This window comes from Protopterus annectens, chromosome 7.part0 (assembly GCF_019279795.1).
Source record: "Protopterus annectens isolate FY-2018-M chromosome 7.part0, PAN1.0, whole genome shotgun sequence".
Classification (NCBI taxonomy): domain Eukaryota; kingdom Metazoa; phylum Chordata; order Ceratodontiformes; family Protopteridae; genus Protopterus; species Protopterus annectens.
In genome coordinates, this window is record NC_056739.1 from 1,694,345,896 (window position 1) to 1,694,366,756 (window position 20,861).

Here is a 20,861-nt window from a genome sequence, read left to right on the forward strand (position 1 = left end):
TTCATTTATGGTGTATTTGCTTGCAACTACTGTTTTTTGATTATATTGCATTGCATAATTACATAAATTTATGTATTGCCTTCCTTCTGGGGGCACCTGACATCTGGGGCAAGAAAAACTGAAGAAAATGGCGTTGGCTGGTTCTTTTATACCCCTGTCGCACCGACGTCAGGGAAGAAGCGACGACAACCGACGCTGGACTTAGACTTTGGAATTCGGCTGACCGAGGACCCACCTGACGGCAGGAGAACCCATCTGTTATGACTGCAGCTGTATTAGCACTCGAACATCTACATTTATGGTAGGTACAAAACTGTACTTTATGGCAAGAAAGTCGGCTGCCTCCTTTTGTATTGGACGTCCTGACTTTCTTTACAACTGATGACAGCCGATGTCATTTTTACTTACCTTTGGTATTCTGGCTGATCGAGGGCTACCGGGAGCCAGATAACCCATTAGTTTGGACTGCAACAGTGAATACACTTGAACATCTACATTTATGGTAAGTGTACACAACTGTACTTTCCTGATAGTCATGGTTCAGTCCATCTTGCCTCTGCTGAGAAAGAATGATTGTATGTGCTCAGTTGATCTTCAAGATGTGTACTATCACATCAAAATGAACAGACACTCCAGGAGGTATCTGAGCTTCCAGTTGGGAGCCAGTCATAACCAATTCAGAGTGCTGCTCTTTGGTTTCACCACAACCCCCAGTGTGTTTATTAAATGCATGGCAGTGGTAGCAGCTGACTTGAGACTGCTCGCATTCCAACTGTTTCCATACCTAGGAGACTAGCTCTTAACTGCCCCAACCAGGCATCCCCTTCTACAGGCAAGGGACTACTTGCTGTAGCTGTGTTTCCAACTAGGTATCACAGTCAGTTACAAGTTGCATCTTACTGCTGTGCAAACTCTGGAGTTTATAGGTGCTCATCTAGACACAGTCCGTCAAATAACCTGTTTTCTTCTTGCTTGAATTCAGAAACTGAGATTCCACGTCTTGAAAGTAATGCATAATTCTTATCTTCCAAAAAAGACTCATTTTTACAAGACTTTGTATCCATGGCAGCTGCTATCATCCGTGTGGCCAGGTTTCACATATGAATACTTCACTGGACCATGTCATCTCAGTGGTTCAATTTCCACAATCCTTAAACCACTCCAGTCAAGATCACAGAAGCATGCAAAAAGTATCTTTTTTGGTGGACATATTCAAACAAGCTTTCTATGGGTCGTCCTTTTGTTCTTCCTTTGCCCATAGCCATGGTGACCACAGTCTCCTTTCAGCTGGGGTGGAAGGCACTACTTGGGAAGAATAGTCCAAGGTTCATGGTCCCCTGAAGAGACCACAGTGCATATCAGTGTCCTGGAAATGAGAGATATTCTCCTACTGTTGCAGTCCCTTTAAGGTGTTCTTTCATCTGGGACAATTGCTATTCAGATGGACATCATGTCAGTGGTCGACAAGGAGAAACAGTCTTATCTGCTCTGTTGAGAATCTGAGTGTGTGGCAGTGGATGATCTCTCTTCTGCTCACTTTCTAATAGCAACACACATCCTGGGCAAAACCAACATGATTGCAGGCAAACTAAGCAGGTCCATTCTGATGCTTCACGAGTGGTCTGTCAACATTAAAGTGGCGAGAGAATTTTCTGTTGATAGGGCCAGCTATGTTGTGATCTATTCACATCCCCGCTCAACAACAGCTGCAGCAGGTTCTTTGTCCTGATCCCTACAACAGGTGAGTCATCAAGAGATGCTGTAGTCCATGATTTACCCTCTGGTCCTCTTTATTCTTACCCACCATTGCCCCTCCTTTCCAAATTTCTACAGAACACATGTCGGTTGAAGAGCAAGGTTATTTGTATTGCCTTCTTTTGGCCTCATCAGATTTAATTCCCCTTCTTCTGTCGTCGTCATGTAGATCAATCTTTCATTCTGGATCCAACTCCAGACCTTCTGTCTCACCTGACAAGAGTTGTCTCACCTGGACATAACGGGCTTCAAACTGACAGCATGGTTTCTCCATTTCCATTGATCGCTAGACAGCCTAGGCTGCCCTACCCTGTCCGTTGTATTCTTTTCCCTTCTCAGAAGGCTTCTGCTAGAAGAATTTACAGGAGTAAATGGAAAGGATTTGTGTTCTGGACACTTGACAGGGATCTTGACTCCTTTTCTGCCCCTATACCAAGTGTAGTTGAATTTTTACCATCAATTTTCAACAAAGGGACTAGCTTTTCTACTATTAAGGTTCAGTTGGCTGTCATTTCAAGCTTTCACCTAGGTGGAAATAACTTTACCTTAGCTTCTTCTAGATTATGTTAAGCCTTTTTCAGAAGCCTTTTTACTTGGACCTCCTTTAAAGGACCCTACTCCTCCATGGGGTTTAACAGTTGTACTTCAGGCCCTGACCCAATCTCCATTTGAACCATCAGCTATGTCTTATCTAAAATTTCTCTCTTGGAAAACCATTTTTCTGACTGCTTGATTGCTGTCACATCATCTAGGCAAGTATCTGAACTCTAGACTCGATCTCCCAAATCACTGTACCTGGTTTTCCACAGACAGGGTGTCCTTTTCGGACTAACCCATCTTTTTTGCCCAAGGTAGCTTCTGATTCAAACATTAACCAGTCTTTAATCTCCCACCTTTCTTTCCAAACCTCTTGAATAAGGGAGAGCACATGCTCCAATGTTAAGTTGTCCATCTCGCCTTCATTCTTGCTGGATGGGTTCGGAGCCGACCTCGGCTCCGACTCGGCCACTCTAAAAGCTCGAGAGTTGGTTCCACCGGCTCGAGGCTCCCCTTATATCCCACAATGGTAGGCGGTATTACCTCAGATCTCGTTTGCCGCTACAGCGATCGAGGTGTATGGTTTCTACCGGCTTCAGGTCAGTTATTATAGATTAATCTATAGTGTATTTAAACTCCCTTAATTTAGTCTGTTATAGTTATTTCCCTTAACTTAGTGGATTTTGACCCTTTCCTCCCTGTTTATCCACCCTTTTTTCCACAAGAACTTATTAGTTCTTCCTTCAGGCCTTCGGGCCCTTCCATCCCCTTAGTGGAGTGTATGTGTTTTTTTTTAGGGATCTAAAAAAGAACTAATCTCCCTGTTTTTTTTAGTTAACCTTGTGAATAGTGTAATCGGTGTGTTTGTGTGTGTGTGTGGTTACACTTTATTCATAATGTCTAATGACTCAAAGGTCTCAGGCTTCAAGAAGTGTGACTCGTGCTGTCAGAAAATGTCTCTGACAGACGGTCACACTTCTTGTGTTTACTGCCTGGGACCTTTACACCTGCAGGACTCTTGTGCTGTATGCCATGGCTTCAGCCTAGAGTCCTGCAGGAAAGAAAAAACAAACTCATTCTAAGAGGTTTGCTTAAGCCTGAGGGTTCCCTTACTGCTACTTCGGGCAAACCCTCTAAGGCTTCTAGGTCCTCGACTCCAGCTTCTGAGTCGAGGCCTAAGGCTTCGAAACCTACTGCTACATCGGCTCCGGCTGGAGCCGATGAGTCTCAGACTGCAGCTTCTGTGGTTTCCTCGGCTCCGGCTGGAGCCGAGGCATTGGAAATTCCTGTGTCGGCTCCGATCAGACCATCGGAGCCGACATCTCGAAAGAGGTCTAGGTCACCGTCCCTTGGCTCGGTTCATTCGGCTCCAGCGTCTCCCTTGCTGTCTGAATAGAGCCATAGATCTCACTCCTCTAGGTCATCGAGGCTTTCGGATCATGACCTTCAGAGGGTAGTGAGTCGACTTCTTAAGTCCGAGGCACTGGCCCAAATGCTTCAGAGCCCGACTCATCAGTCGATGCTTGACCCTATTCCTCAAAATGTTCCTCCTCCGACTCCTTTGAGCTCGGAGCCGGGGCGTTTCGGAACCGAGACTGTGGTAGCGTCGGAGCCGATACAATTGTCTTCGGTTCCGTCGTCGGCTCCGATTTCTTCCTTTGAAGAATCTTGGCGCCGGACTTCCCTCGTCGGCTCCGAAGGGGTGAGTGGCATCGGACCCTTGTCCGACCCCGCTCTCCCTCTCGGGGCTTCGGCGCTGGTGAGTTCGGCTCCGACATCGGCCTCGGAGCCATCACTGTCAGTGCCGAGGGGGGTTCTCAGCTTTTCGGAGCGGGGACCTCTGGCTCTGCCTGACAGGGGTGCGTTCGAGGTCATGCGGAGTGTGTTGGAACCTGGTTCAACTCCACAGTCTGCTCCGTCCGCCCCTCCCTCTTCGGTGCCTCAGGTTATGTCTACTCACTCCCTCATCCCAGACCGCAGAGAGCCAGCTCCTCAAGAATCCCCTGTGGGGATGTCATCCTCTTCCGAGGCCTCTCCTGAATTGGCAGGGGAGCCCCCTAGGAAGAGAAAGTGTAAGAGGAAGCACATAGACTCACCTGAGTCTGTCACCTCTGACACAGATTTAGAGGATTCCGAAGGTTCCCCCCGTTCCCCTTCTGAAGATGTCTCCTTTGCAGACATTCTAGAGATCCTGAAACAGAGGGGAAATTGGCCAGCCCTTAACCCTTCAGAGGATGAATCTGTGTATCTTGAGGCGTTTGGCTCTCGCCCTTCCACCTCCTGGGTGTCCCCCCCCCTTTGACCCCCTCATGCAGGTGGTAGCAAAAAAGGCTTGGACGGCTCCTGACTCAGTGGACCCCACCCCTAGGAGACCTTCAAAGTTTATCACAGCACCAACAGATAAACAATTTCTGACCAAGGGAGTTTCTGTGGATGCTATGGTGGTAGCTGCTGCCACTAAGAAGGAACTAGCTGATCCTTCGGTGCCTGTCCATCCTCCTAACAAGGAATCTAGGTCTATGGACAGGTACGGGAAGCGGATGTTTTCGTCAGCGACCTTTGCTATCGTTAAGCTGAACTACCTATGCCATTTCACTCGTCTTCAAAGAGATTTGATCAAGGAAGCGAGTGACATGTTGAAGGATCCTACAGCTGCGGGTTTTCAGGACAAGATGAGCGCTCAGCTGGCTACCCTAAATTCTATAGATAACTCCTCCATGCGCCTCCTTTCATATGCGGCTGATGGAGCGAGCAGAGCCGCAGGGACAGGTGTTGCCTTATGCCGGCATGCCTGGATGCGGCTATGCAATTTTGCGGACCCCTTTAAAACGTCTTTCACTAATTCCCCGTTTGATGGATCATCTCTCTTTGGTCCTCAAGTGAAAGAAACCTTGACGAGGTGCGAGACGGATGGCAAAACTCTTTCTGCCGTCGGAGTCCGTTTTTCTACTCCTTCTAGGCCTTACCCCAAAGGCCAGAAAAGTGGGAAAATGTGGTTCCAAACAATCTCAAGGGACTTTGCCTGACGCACAGAGTCGGTTCCCCTCCAGAGGCAGAGGGGGGAACAACAATGGTAGACGTCGCCCTAGAGGCAGGGGGTCCGCAGAACCAGGGCAATCGAGAAACCTTTTCCGATAAGCCCTTCCAGCATCCCTGAGGTGTTGCCCGACTGTCCACCTTCGGAGGCAGTCGGGGAAGATTGTCACTGTACCCAGAAGCCTGGCGATCCCTAACTCAAGACAAGTGGGTACAGTCCATCATTTCGAAGGCTATTCCATTCCGTTCTTCGTATTCCAAATCAATCAAAAATCCCTTCCAGATGTTCCACCCGCTCAAAGGGATCTAGCAGCGTTGGAAATTTCAAAGTTGCTTGCAAAAAGAGCCATTCAGCCAGTGCCAGCAGACCAGCAAGGATCCGGAATCTACTCCAAATTCTTTTTGGTTCCAAAGAAAACAGGGGACTGGAGACCCATTTTGGATCTCAGTATCTTGAACAAGTCGGTCAAGAAAACAAGATTTCGGATGGTCACGCTACAATCCATCCTACCCCTTTTGGGAAAGGAAAACTGGATGTGCTCTATAGACCTCCAGGATGCGTACTATCATATAAAAATGAACAGACGGTCCAGGAGATTTCTCCGCTTCCAGCTGGGAACCAGTCACTTTCAATTCAGAGCCCTGCCCTTTGGTCTCACCACTGCCCCCCGGGTGTTTACCAAATGCATGGCAGTGGTAGCTTCTCACCTGAGACGTCAAGGATTCCAGGTGTTTCCATATTTGGACGACTGGCTCCTCACAGCTCCTACCAAGCATCTTCTTGTACTGGCCAGAGACTACACCTTTCGCATTTGTCAAAAGTTAGGCATCTCAATAAATTGCGAAAAGTCTGTTTTGTCGCCTTGTCGTGCTATTACCTTCATAGGCGCAAATCTAGACACAGTCAACATGTCTGCGAGACTAACAGACCAAAGAATAACAGACATACGCAAACTGGTCTCCCTTCTCTTCCACAGCAACAGAGTCAAAGCCAGATTAGTTCTGAAAGTACTGGGGATTATGGCGGCTGCTATCCCTCTACTTCTATTAGCCAGATTCCATATGAGAATCCTTCAATGGATGCTCTTCACACAATGGTCGTACCAGCAACTTCCGATGTCCCACACCATTATGATTACGCAAGCATGCAAAAATCTTCTTTGGTGGATTTCTTCCCCTCCGCTCTTTCTGGGAAGACCCTTTGTTCTTTCCTCTCTGGTTGCTACTCTGACAACGGACGCCTCCCTGATCGGGTGGGGGGGGCATTATCAGGGCAGAACAGTCCAGGGCATATGGCAACCAGACGAATGCCACTTGCATATAAATGTTCTAGAGATGAGAGCAGTGCTTTTAGCGTTGCAAGCCCTTCAAGACTCTCTTCCCTTGGGAACGATAGCAATCCAGACGGACAATATGTCTGTAGTGTGGTAGATCAACAAACAAGGCGGAACCAGGTCCTATCCCCTATGTCGAGAAGCACTCAGACTGTGGCAATGGGCGATTTCTTCTCAGCGGTTTCTGATAGCAACGCACATCCCCGGGAATTCCAATCTAATTGCGGACAAGTTGAGCAGAGCTATACTCATGCCTCACGAGTGGTCTCTGAAAGATTCTATTCTGGAGAAAATTTTTCTCAAGTGGGGTCAGCCTTGCTGCGACCTTTTTGCTGCTCCCCAAAACAGCAAGTGCAGAGATTATTTCACCCTATTCCCGTTACCAGGCCAGCCCAGCAGAGACGCTCTAGTCCAAGTTTGGCCCCGGGGACTTCTGTATGCATTTCCTCCCTTCCCACTAATCTCTCAAGTGATACAGAAAGCTATCGCTCAGAAGGCCTCATTGATCCTCATTGCTCCTTACTGGCCTCGACAGGTTTGGTTCCCCTTTCTACATCAATTTCTGTTGGAGCAACCTTGGCATCTGGACCTAGTTCCAGATCTTTTGATCCATCAATCGGGTCAGTTACATCACTCCCTCTCCTCTCTGAACCTCACTGCTTGGTTCCTCCAATTCCAACCGTAGCCAGGCTTCCTCAAATATCTCACTCTGTTCGAGATATTTTAATAGCTTCCCATAAATCTTCCACTCGGAAGATTTATCTTAGTAAGTGGAAACGTTTTGCCTTTTGGGCTCAAGGAAGGGACATAGATCCTTTCACTGCTTCCATCCAAATAGTCCTTGATTTTCTAGCTGAACTCTTCCATGCAGGTTCATCTCCTTCTACTCTTAAAGTTCAATTGGCAGCTATTTCTAACTTTCATGTGGGCATCTCAGATTCTGCCATCATGTCTCACAAGCTTTGCAAAGCTTTTTTGAAGGGAGTTTTTCTTCTCAGACCTCCTATAAGAAATCCTCCTCCTTCTTGGGACCTTAATTTAGTTCTCACATCTTTGATTCTTCCCCCTTTCGAACCTGCAGCTTCCTGTTCATTTAAATTGGTATCCTGGAAGACTCTCTTTCTGGTAGCCATTACTTCAGCTAGAAGGGTCTCAGAACTTCATGCACTCAGCAGTCGACCACCATATCTATTGTTTCATAAAGACAGGGTGTCTTTATGAACCAATCCATCCTTTTTACCTAAAGTAGCCTCTGCGTCTAACCTAAATCAAAGCATTGACCTCCCTGTGTTTTTTCCTAACTTTTCTAACATGTCTGAACAAAAATTGCATTGGCTAGATGTTCATCGTCAGTTAAGGTATTATTTGAATAGAACCAAACAGATCAGAAAAACTGACCAGTTGTTTGTCTCTTATGCAGAAGGCAGAAAGGGACTTTCAGTTTCGAAGGTATCACTCTCCAGATGGCTAACATCTCTGATTTCCTTTGCTTATGAATTTAGACACCAAAAGCTGCCTAACAAACCTAAGGCCCACTCCACCAGAGCTTTGGCTACTTCTATAGCCTTCCAAGACAGACTGCCTATTGACACCATTTGTGCAGCGGCTACTTGGGCTACTCCTCACACTTTCATTTCTCATTATAAGTTGGATTTAGCTTCTAGACATAGAGCTAACTTTGGTTCCACTGTTCTCAAGAGTCTGTTCGATAGGCCACCCGGGACAAGGTGCTAGGGACGCGGTCCCATCCAGCAAGAATGAAGGCGAGATGGACAACTTAACATATAGAAGTTATGTTCTTACCATAACGTTCCATGTTAGTTGTCTTCTTCTCGCCTTCTTTCGTGCGTCCCACCCTCCTTCCCCCTAGCCTGGACAGACCTAGAGGAGTTTGATTGTGACCTCTCTTTCTACCACCTCTATTGTAGATAGGTATATGCTATACTGTGCATATATTCTTTCATCAGGTTTTCAGGTCACCTTTTTTTCCCTTCCTTTTATAGAGGTGGGTTTTTCCCTTTTCCAGTGGTTCTGGAGTTATTTTTGGCTGGGCATAGCTTACAAACGAGATCTGAGGTAATACCGCCTAGCATTGTGGGGATATAAGGGGAGCCTCGAGCCGGTGGAACCAACTCTCGAGCTTTTAGAGTGGCCGAGTCGGAGCCGAGGTCGGCTCCGAACCCATCCAGCAAGAAAGAAGGCGAGAAGAAGACAATTAACATGGAACGTTATGGTAAGAACATAACTTCTATTTTTTTGATGCACATAGACAACTTTGCTTTTACCTTCATAGAACCAAGGATTTTAGGAAAACTGATCCATTGTTTGTTTACTTCTCTCCTGATAAATTAGGCAAGCCAGTGTTCAAGAGTACGGTGTCAAGTGGCTAACTGATTGTATCTACTTTATTTATAATAATAGAGGTTTATTCTTGCCTAATTCTCCTAGAGCTCATTCCTCGAGGTCTGTGGTGATATATTCAACCTTTTTGTCAAGGGCTTCCATAGATGACATTTGTGCAGCTGAAACTTGGACTAATGCTTACAACTTTACTGCACATTACAAATTTAATTTGGTTTCCTGAAATACAGCTCCCTTTGGTTGTGCAGTAATCCAGAATAGGCTTCCATGAGGGCCACCCAAGGTTCAATTAACTGGAGATTCTGTTCCTATCAGTTGAGGAATGAATGAAAAGGACAATATCAAGTAAAGTTACTTACTCACCATAATGTTCCATCTATACTGTCTATTTTTATTCTTCCTGAACCTCCCACCCACCTGCACACATTCCCCGTCTACTGGAAAGACCTAAGTTCTCTCTGGAACTGCTGTTTTTGTTTGAGCTCCAGCTTCCTTTTCTTAATCTAGCTTTATTAACTTTCTTAAGTTATGGTCCCTGTATATATAGAGGCAGCAAACTTGATCTGAGGTTATGTTAGGCTGGCAGGGCTAATGGCCTGGTTCAACAGTACCTATATCTATGGGGCCATTTAAAAATAAAATATTTTGATAGTTTTCTAATAAGGGGTGTGAATAGAACCACAAAATATTTGTGAGATGAAGTAGCTCAGAAAAATGACAACAAACATGAATATATATGTAAAATATTACACTTGGATATGGCAAATAACTTACATGCAATAAAAATGCTTATTGTTTCTCTAGTATTATACATGGGACAGACCTTCTTTTAGTTACGAAGAAAAAATTGTGGAGAAAATTACTCATCTATTGAAACAATTTTCACGGAAGAATGTGAAAGCATGAGTGAATTGAGATGTTAATTTTACCCAAGGAATGTAAAACTTTCCCAAATGAGAGATGGACTGCTGAGAAGAACTGGCGAAAATTTCATTAAAAACTAAGATATTGGTAACAATTCACTGAGGGAGGGCAGATGCTATATTGAGGAGAAATAAAAGAAAAAATGTATTTGACAGAAAGAGAACTCTTAATATTTCAGGGTTTTGAGATGGATTCCAAGACTTTTTGGAGTTGGTAAAAGTTTTCATAGAAAAAAAATGCAACAAGCTAATGGTAAAACATTGATTAGTAGGGGTTATAGCATATTCCACAACAATTGTAAGGGACAGAGACCCTAAGAAGAGAGTGAAAGGCAGTCCTTGGAAAAAGTATTGGTTAAGCAATGAAGGGAAATGTGCAGTGCATCTTGATACATCATAAAGGAAGTATTTTGAATCATCTTTTCAAAATGTCTTTACAAATATTTTTATACTCCTTTTAGATTAAACAAAGTGTTTCTTGAGGGTAGTTAAAATTGTTAATGATTTGACAGTAAGGAGATAGGCAATTAAAATTTCACTTCAGGGTCTTATCTCTAAAACAATTGGAGAGAAAGTCAAAATGGATAAACAGTGCTTTGCTCTATTGGACGCAGGGGGAAAGATGTTTACAAAAGCAAACTAGCATTAGGGGGGATTTTTTTTATTGACAGCAAAAAAGACCATCACAAGAAAATGGAAATCAAACAAATCCCATCCGTTTCAGGATTTCATAGAAATTAAAAATGAGATAAAAGTGGGTGAATTAAGATAAGCAGTAGGGGAGAGAGGAAACTGCTCTGTTTAGCAAATGACAAATACTGGAGCTTAATAAATGACTGGCACCCTAGTCTGACACCAGCAAATGCATAACTGGTTAGCTGCAGATATTCACCATTTCATTTGATATTCAGAGGCATTAGAAATTTGTTAAACTTTCTTTTGAGAAATTGTGCTAATGGTGTTAAGTAACAGGTGGAGTGCTTAACATTGGAGAATGAATACTGTGATGTAAGTGCTGTAATAAGCCTATTGATTTGTAACACCAGTATGGAGTCTGAATGTATAGGGTAAGAAGTCTAGCTTAAGGTTTTCAGTTTGCTACTGACTAGCTGCTGTTGCAGTAAAGTGCACCATGCTTGAAGCCTGCATGGGTTGTACAAACTGGACACACGAAAATAAAGCCAGCTTCAAAAGAAAGAAAAATAGCTTCCATTCTAGAACTTCTAAGGGCACTGGAAGAAGGAGCATAGCGTACTGACTGTCAGCGTTGTTTGACTTCATGGCATTGACTGGTGGCTTTTGCAGCCGTTTAGACTGTGGCTTGTGTGTGTGTGTGCCAGTAGATTTGCCTATACAGCTTGGATGTTCAAACTGTCCCTGGAGTTGGATGAAAGAGAGAGCACTGTTAAAAAAAATGCCACCGCTGGTAAAACTGGAGTTCAGTGAGTTAAATTTGTATACAGTGCAATGGATACCTCATTTAAGAAAGCCAAATCAAAGGTTATGATGAGAAGACATGCCTGGCTTAGGACTAAGATATATGCAGATGATATCGATTCCAGTTTTTAAATGTCACGTTGTCCCAAGATTTTCTTTGGCCATCTTAGTATTGTCATAATGGGTCTGTATTAGAACATCAAAGTTTCAAAACTTCGACTGTTCTAATATCAACCCCTTTTCAGAGAAAGCTGAAAACATCAAACATACAGAACAGCGAATTTTTTCCTAGGGAAAAAATTTGCTGAATCAAAACACATATACACACAACACAAGCACACCAAACAAACAGCAATCCACACACATACACCTAAAATCATACACCTAACCCTACACTAAACTATACACACACCACTAACTATCCACTTACCTTAACCCTAACCCTAGGTCTGTCACTATCGCACACTCACCTCACCCGCGCCCCAACCCTAACTCACCTACCCCACCCTAATCCTCACGTCCACACAATTGCACACATACCTAACCCGCGCCCTAACTCATCTAACCCACCCTAACCCTCAGGTTCACACAATCGCACACATACCTAACCCGCACCCTAACTAACCTAACCCGCACTCAATCGCACACTTACCTGAACCCGACCCGTAACTTTCCATTACAGCGCTGAAAATGCCGAAGCAACAGAAACAGACAACAAAATTCTTTCCCTAGGAAAAAATTTGATTTTCTGTTGCTTCGATATTTTCAGCTTTCGGTGAATAGGGGTCAATATTAGAACATTCGAAGTTTTGAAACTTCGATGTTCTAATATAGACCTGTCATAATTACTGACTTAAGGGAACTTGACATACTCTTTAAGAAACTTTTCGTACTTGAGCACCTCAGCTTTCAAAAAAGTAATCTGTTAACAAAAAGACATTTTACTGAAAAGTACATCTGTCAGCCTTGTGACCAGAGGTCATTTCAGCTGTCAGCTTGACATGCAGTAATCACATTTAATTTTTATGGACAATATTTCAAGAGTATGCATTTTTCTGTATAATTTAAGCCCTATTTCTCCTGCCAGTGATTTGTCCTTAAAGGTCGTTTAGCAATTGTTTTCCTCTCTGACTTCTTTAGAGAAGACAGCAAATTTGATTTTTTTTATTAGATGCAGGGCTTGTCATTTATTCTTTGAATTTTTTTTTGAATGATTTCTGTATTTGTTCCCCGTGAATGTGTATATCCACAAAATAACTTATTTTAGTAAAGTTTTTCTATTTTTAATTTCTTTTTGTAAAGGCCACAAGCACAAGAAAGTGAGTAGCCAGTGTGGACACTGGTAGTTAATTGTGTAGTCATCTGCTGGTCAAGCATGGAGCACTCTTGGCTTACATTCCTGAACACACTCAGCCAGGGCTGTCTCCTTCTCCATTGCTTTTGATAGGAATGTTCCCAACTGTGACTTGATATGCCATTTATATTGTGACACTGCCAGCCCAGCTATCTGGAATTTTGTAAATAATTCTATGTCATTTGTGAATATTGATATGATTTATACAGAACTGTATGTTATATACTGAGTTTCAAGAATGTAACCACAGCATACACTGCTGGACATAGAAGATTAACTTAACAAAACTTCAAGAAAATTAGTTGAAAGAAAGTGCTTTACAATGTGCTATAAAAGTTAGTTTCATTGCAGCAAGAAGACAGGATGTCTCGAGCTAGACGTTTTTTTGTATTTTCTTGGAGAGAAGTATTTACTATGTTTAAAATGTGAAGTGTTTTATTGCTCTGTGACTTCCCAGCAGCTGCACATTTGAGAGAAATGTATTTTTAACACACAAGTTAAGTTTCTGCTAGCCCGGTAACTGAAGGCAGGTGACAGAGTGATGTCATCCAAGCTAACCCAGCAGTAATATGTGATATTTATTTAAGAACTCACTCTGAGAGAGACTGGGCATTTTGTATTTTGTCTTGGACCTTGAAACATCCATTCAGCACGTCTGCATCTGCCTTGCTCTGTAAGTAAGTCTAGGGTGCAGTCATTTCTTCTAGATGTAGTTAGGAATATAGTAAATATTCGGTTCAAAGTTTTTTGCATTTATTTAAGACTGTCCTGCAGTGTTGTTTTAAAGTATTTCCTGTGATTCTGAACTCTGCATTTATTGTGTTGATTGAGTATTGTCATGTTCTTTTATTATTAAATATATTTAAACCTATCTTTGTGGCTGATATTTGTGAGACCTATTTAAGCTCTTTGGATACTTGCATATGTATTTGGTGACACTGTACAGGCCACTCTTAAATAGCCTTGGTCTTGGTCACACTTATCATTTGGATAATAGTAACATTACACAGTAGGATCAGGCACCCTTTGTAAGGGCCTTATGGTAGCTGATAAGTAAGAGCTGGCTGGTGGCAGTGATGACTCCCTTATAGTCTGGGCAGAAAGGGCATAGCTAGTAAACCTGTGACAGCCTTTCCCGTGTGTATGTGTGTGTGTATCTGTATCAACTACTTGGGCAAAGTCACAAAAAAATGGTTGGACAGAGAGGGTGCTGGAGGTCTTAGCTTGGCCACTTGGCTGAAATTTTAACCCTGTAGCTGTTCCAGTAGGGAGTTTTATTGGGTTCTGAAGAAAGAGTGAGAAACCAGTCCCAGACTGACTGTGATCTCTGTGTGCTCTTAAGGGAAATTGTACTTTACTGTGTATGTACTTGTCATCCTCCCATTGTGTACGTCCCTCACTATTGACAGTGATGAGGACTGAGGCTCCTTGATTACTGGGCCAGTGCAGGGGCGTGTCACATATATTCTCCAAGTACTACAGTTTTCTCCCAGCTGCATATCTACAGATTCTTTCGGTTTGGTTGTATTGTAAAATTATTATTCTTACAATGCTTGTAAGAATTTGGAGCTTTTCTCCCCAGGCCTTCACTGGAAATGGGCTTCTGCCCATTCAGACTTTCCCAGTAATCAAATGTCTATTAACAGAATAAGTGAAGAAAACCCAGCAAAGGATAAAAGTCCACCTTGGTTCAGACAAATCACAAATGTAAGCAGTGAAAAACCAACAAGGACCAAGACTGCTAAAACCATAAATTTAATTGTATAACAAAAGATAAGTGCTTTCGGACAATTCTTTCATCAGATCAAAGAACAAAGTGTGTTTAACTGTTTTAAGTAACACTTGACCAATCACAGACTCAAATCTGCACACGCCTCTTTCCTATTTTTTCTTCTTTTTTAGAGCTCTTGCTTATAGGAAGTTAACTATTTCAGTGCCTGAGCTTGCGTTCTCTCAAAATAGGTTTTAGGAGAAGATATCCATTCAACCCTGGGGGTTTATCAGCTTGTAAATCTGCTATCCAGTGGGCTTCTGCCACTTCTGTTCGATTGTGTACATCACCCCCTCTTTTATCTGCTTCACATAACTGTAGTACCATGAAAGTAAAGTTATGTTCAGGTTTATTTAACTTGTGCTAATATAAAGCACTGGTATTTTTACTAAGTTTAATGTCACTTAGGTGGTGCAATATGCTGTCTGTTAATCTTCTGTTCATTTTACCTGCATAAAACGAAATGCAGGATCCACATTTGGCAGGATATATCACATTGCAAGAGCAACAGTCAGTACAGAGTTTAGATTAGTATCTTACACCTGTAATCGGGTGTATGAAAGTGTTGTTTTTAGATATTTCTTTACAGGCCTTGCATCGCCGGCAGCAATAAGTCCCGACCCTTTCACTTGCAGGTAACTTTGTATTGAAGCTGGTAGTTGTTTTGTGTAAAAGTTGCTTAAGATTTTTGTTCCTTTTATACAAAAACTTTGGAAAGTTGCCCACTATCAACCTAAGTTCATCAATGTTGGCTAAAAATTTACACAATATTACAGATGCCTTTTATATCACTGCTGTATTTCATTGGCACTCTTAACATTCAACTCCTTGTTTTCGTTGCTCACTTTTTCCAGTGCCATGCCTTTATTACTAAACCATGCTTTGCCTTGTGTTCTCATCTTTTTGACATCACATACAATGTCACTTACAGTTTATTATAGCCACGTTGTTTAAAGTTGTCCGATAATTCTAACTCACTGTGAAGTTGTCAATCATCAGTGATTAGGATTAATATTCTCAGTGCTCGTCCTTTTTCTATATTAGAGAACATATGTTGCAGATGCATGCTGTCATAACTAAGCAATGTATTCTTCCAACATTTTTTCCTGTGTAGTGTGGTCCCCATTTCACCACTCTCATCTAAAAAAAAACCTGAACATCCAGAAATGTAGTCTTTTTATCTGAGTAATTCAAGGTAAAGTGTAGAAAACTGTTGGTGCTTTCCAAATATGAGATAAACTGTCTAAGTTCATTGCATCACCTTTCCAAAGAAAAAAAGATACCATCCACAAGCCTGCGGTAGAAGATGATCTTGTCTGTCCATAGGTTCTTGGTAGTAAAAATCAATTCTAAGTTCTTCTTCCTGAAGTCCAAGTACTGTGTTTGCATAAGAATTGGCACAGGGTGTTCCCATGGCAACACCCACCGCTGCCAGTAAATCTTCTCTTGAAACATAAAGATGTTATTTTCCAGAACCAATTGTAGTAGCAGGCAGATTCTATGTATCATACTCTCATCATGGATGTTGTGTTTACTCAAGAAATGTTTAACCGCTTGTATACCATGTGCAATAGGAATCACGGTAAACAAGTTGTTGACGTCAAGGGTTACAAATAAAAAATTAACTCTTGCCGTGTTTGCATCCATAGACTCAAATAGCACATTCAAAAATTGAGGTTTATCTTTAAGCACAGCTGATGCTTTGCATTGAGCTGGTTTCAATTGTTTCTCTACCCATATTGACTTTGGCTCGGTAGACCACCCACTACCTGCCAGTATTGGTCTCAATGTGGGATTGTGTTGATCCTTGTGCATCTTCGGTAGTCCATTAATGACAGGAATCACTGGATGTTGATCTAAAAAATACTGATGCAACTTGTTGGTAGTGATTTGCATAGCATAGAGATCTTCCAACATATTATTTGTCTTTTTATATCCTTTGACATGGTTTCTTCTATCACTTCATAGGTAGAGACTGAGCAAAGCATCTCTTCCATTCTTAATATGTACCACTCATAATTGAGAATAACAGCTGCACCTCCCTTGTCTGCTAGTCTAACAATCAGTTCTTTATTGGACATTAATTCATGAAGAGCTTGTCTTTCTTCCTTTAAGTTATAAAAACTCTGTGAATGTCATTAGTTCATATATTCAGAAAGTTCTCTTTCACATACATTCAAGAATGCATCCATTACAGGGTGCACTGGTGGTATAAATGAGCTGGTTTTTCTCAAAGTATTGGATATGCCATGCCCATCTAACTTATACAGAAGTTTGAGTAGTGTATTTCTAGCAAACAGTCTAAGGTTGAATATGACATCACTCAGTTTAGAGTGTGCTGCAGGAACAAATGATAGTCCTTTATTCAGCAGTTTAATTTCATCTTCATTATGGATAAGTTGTATACCAGTTGGTTCTGGTTACATTCTAAGTTGATGTGTTTCTCCACTTACGCCCTCTGCTGAGAGATCTTTGCCTGTATTTGGTGACACTGTACAGGCCACTCTTAAATAGCCTTGGTCTTGGTCACACTTACTATTTGGATAATAGTAACATTACACAGTAGGATCAGGCACCGTTTGTAAGGGCCTTATGGTAGCTGATAAGTAAGAGCTGGCTGGTAGTCTGGGCAGAAGGGGGCATATTCAGTAAACCTGTGATAGCCTTTCCCAGGGGTGTGTGTGTGTTTGTATATCAATCAAATCGCTAAGTGTGTGTGTGTGTGTGTGTGTGTGTGTGTGTGTGTGTGTGTGTGTGTGTGTGTGTGTGTGTGTGTGTGTGTCAGCTACTTGAGCAGAGACACAAAAAACTGGTTGGACAGCGAGGGTGCTGGAGGTCTTAGCTTGGCCACTCAGCTGAGATCTTAACCCTATAGTTGTGCAAGTGGGGAGTCTTATTGGGGAACTGAAGAAAGAGTGAGAAACCAACCCCAGACTGACTGTGATCTGTGTGTACTCTTAAGGGAAATTGTGTGTGTACTTGTCATCCTCCCATTGTGTACATCCCTCACTGTTGCCAGTGGTGAGGATTGAAGCTCCTTGATTACTTGGCCAGTGCAGGGGCGTCACACTTATATTCTCGAAGTACTACAGTTTTAACTCCCAACTGCTTATCTACATATTCTTTTTGTTTGGTTGTATTGTAAAATTATTATTCTTACAATGTCTTGTAAGAATTTGGAACTTTTCTCCCCAGGCCTTCGCTGAAAATGGGCTTCTACTCATTCAGACTTTCCCAGTAATTAAATGACTATAAATAAATAAATATATTGTATGACATTCTTTCATAAAGTCTTGTTTTTAGTGACACCATCTATATTCTTGAAGCTCCTTCCTTTTATCCTTTTAGCTTTACAGGCACAGCATCTCAAAGTAAGATATGGTAAGCATATGAGAGATAAGTAGCGTAACCATGCACAGTTTGTGCAGGGTACATCCCTGTCCCTTGTTCCATTGCTATATTGGCCTGGGATTTCCAGAGATGTAACAGGGTACTGCAGGAACTGTGAGCAGTGCCAAAAGGTAGACAAGGCAGGAGACAAGATGAAAGTTCCTTTGATGCCTTTGCCTGTGATTGAGGAGCCATTTCAGAGGGTAGCTATGGATATCGTGGGGCCACCTCTGAGTACTCCAAATTCCCCAGGGAAAAAGTATATCCTAGTGATAGTAGATTATGGGTTGTTTCCATTGTTCATTTCCCCTCTTTTCATATGGGTTTTCTTTTTGCTACAATATGTCAAGAGAAAACTAACTTTTCAAGGGAAAGCCACACTCGTAGCATTAGAATCCCCTCACCCCTCATCCTTGATAGATTGCCATGTTGTGTGTATTTCTGATGTGTATACAGTGTTGTTAATTAGTTACTGCACTGATTTGTTGCATAGACTGCCTGTTTCTCACTATAAGCATTAAAGGTGGCATGGGGTAACGCATTTTATTTGACTTGTACCAGTGAATGCTGGAGCAGCAGCACATAACCAGCATTACCATCATGCAGGAGCAAAGTCAACTGCTTGAAAAACAGACTAGTTTATAACTGAAATTGGTGAGTAGAAACCCTCATGGTATTAAAACTACTGTGAGACGTGGCTTGATAGAGCTGTACTTTGAAAAATTATTTAATATAGAAAAAGTTATAGTCATATGTTACTTAACATCTTTATGTAGTTATCACAAGATTCTTATATGTATTAAGTATGCATTGTGCCATGCACTGCTAGGAATGCTGGCTGATTAAGCAGATGTAATAGTTTCCTTACGACTGTTGGCAGAATTGGAACAGTTATTTACAAACACCTGTAAAAATGATGCATAGGAAATTAAGAGAAATGGTAATGTTGGGGGGTTTGTAGGAAAGAATTTAGGAAAAAACATTGTTGGGAGGGGGTCATAAGTAGAATTGATTAAAGCAAAATGTGACTTTTCCTTTTATCTGTTTCATCTCCCATTATTGCCTATTCAGGTGCAAGTGGATGTACATATGAGATACAATTCTGCCGCAAATGAAGCTCTTTGTCTGGAGGTCTTAGGCAGCCTGAGACGCTGCTTGAGTCAACAAGCAGATGTTAGACTGATGCTTTATGAGGTAAGTTTTAGGGACGTTTTGTATCTTAGAAATATTATACATTTGTTTGGTAAAAGAAAGCTGCTTTATGTACTTTTTAGACCTGGTGAATGTTGGGCTGATAAATATTAGAATTGAATAACAGTCACTATTAATTAAGTCACATTAGGCGGCCATGGTGGTGCAGTGGTTAGCATTGCCACCTCACAGCAAGAGGGTTCTCTGGTTCGATCCTCGGCTGCGGTGCCTTTTGTGCGGAGTCTGCATGTCCTCCCTGTGGTCACGTGCATTTCCTCTGGGTGTTCCGGTTTCCTACCACATCCCCACAGACGTGCTGTAGGTGGATTGGACACTCTAAATTGGCCCTAGGCGTGAGTGCATGCATGTGTGTGCCTTCTGTGGAAGTTTGGGCGCCTGGCTGGCAACTCGACACTGTAAAACTCCACTGCCAATCATGAGTGGACAGGTGAGCCGCTGTGGCAACCCCTAACCGGGAAAAAGCTGAAAGAAGAAGAAGATTCATTCATTCGCATTCATGGGCAGTTGCGATGGTGCAACGGTTAGTGTTACTGCCTCACAGCATGAGGTTCTTTGGTTTGATTTTTGGTTGGGGTGCCTTCTATGCCTAGTCTACATGTCTTCCCTGTGGTCATGTGGGTTTCTTCTGGGTACTCCAGTTTCCTCCCACATCCCAAAGACATGCTGCAGGTGGCTTGGATACTCTAAATTCACCCTAGGTGTGTGAGTTTGCATGCATGCGCCTTCTGTGGCAACTCGACATCTTAAAACTCCACTGCCAATCATTCTGTGGACCATTGTTCCGGTGTGATGAACCCTAATGGAAAAGCTGAAAGGAGAAGAAAATTAATTCATTCACATTTATACAGTCTGAATTCACTATTATTTTGAATTATGTTTCTTAGACCAGCTCAGACATTATGTTCTTGTACATAATATTCAAAGGTTGTCTTTCAGTGGGCATTTATGAGCAGAAGTGTCCTCTTCCCACAGTGGGCAGATATTAAGCATAATTTCTCCACGGTACTTGGGTCTAGTGTCTTTCCTTAGGAGTTCACTTCTTCTTCAGTATTATAAAAAATGTCTCATATGTTTGCAAGGTGAATCTTCTTTCAATGAGTTTTCCCTATATTTCTTTGGAATCGGAGCGTCACTCCATTAAGCTGTTGAATCTGCAAGAAGAGAAAGAAATGACTCATAGCAAAGTCTTGATAAATTGATGAGCTTTTCTCTGGTTAGAAGAATGGTTTCCTGGGTCACATGGGGCAACAGGTTTGGAGTGCTTTGACTCTGTGGAATCCTTTGTTGTGTTAAAGGTATCTGGGAGTGCTAGGGCACTTTGGCCAATTTCCTTTAAAAAGGAAATTTAATGTGACCTTGTGGAAATGCTGACATTGTAATTTTTCTTTAAAATATGATCCATCAATCAAATTACTACAGTCCTGCAATAGGACAGATGTGTTCCTTCTTTAAAAGTATCCTTCAGAATCTCTTTGGCATATGCAGAGTTCCTTCTTTGAATATATACTTCAGAGACTGATTTGTGTGTTTGATTTTTTTTAAATATTCCTTTTTATGTATTTCCTGCCAGACCATCTTGCTTGTCCCCCTACTCTCCTATTTCATTGATCCATTTTCTTCATCCAGGGTAGGGAGTCACAGAGAGCACACCAACAGTGCAAGGTTATAATGCCTTCCACACATTTAGGCCAGCTACTTCACAGGCAGGGACTAAAGGTGGAGGTGTCTCTATTTACATCAAAATAAATATA

At 42.3% G+C, this 20,861-nt stretch overlaps 1 protein-coding gene across 2 annotated transcripts in view; it reads left to right on the forward strand.

The window, feature by feature from the left end:
• The window catches only part of FANCI (FA complementation group I), a 2,406,750-nt gene that overhangs the window by 1,188,737 nt on the left and 1,197,152 nt on the right, over window positions 1-20,861 (forward strand). For both annotated transcript variants that reach the window (XM_044078210.1, XM_044078208.1), the window contains exon 18: window positions 18,970-19,092. In XM_044078210.1, the coding sequence (XP_043934145.1) occupies window positions 18,970-19,092 (123 nt within the window). The remainder of the gene's footprint in view (window positions 1-18,969; window positions 19,093-20,861) is intronic.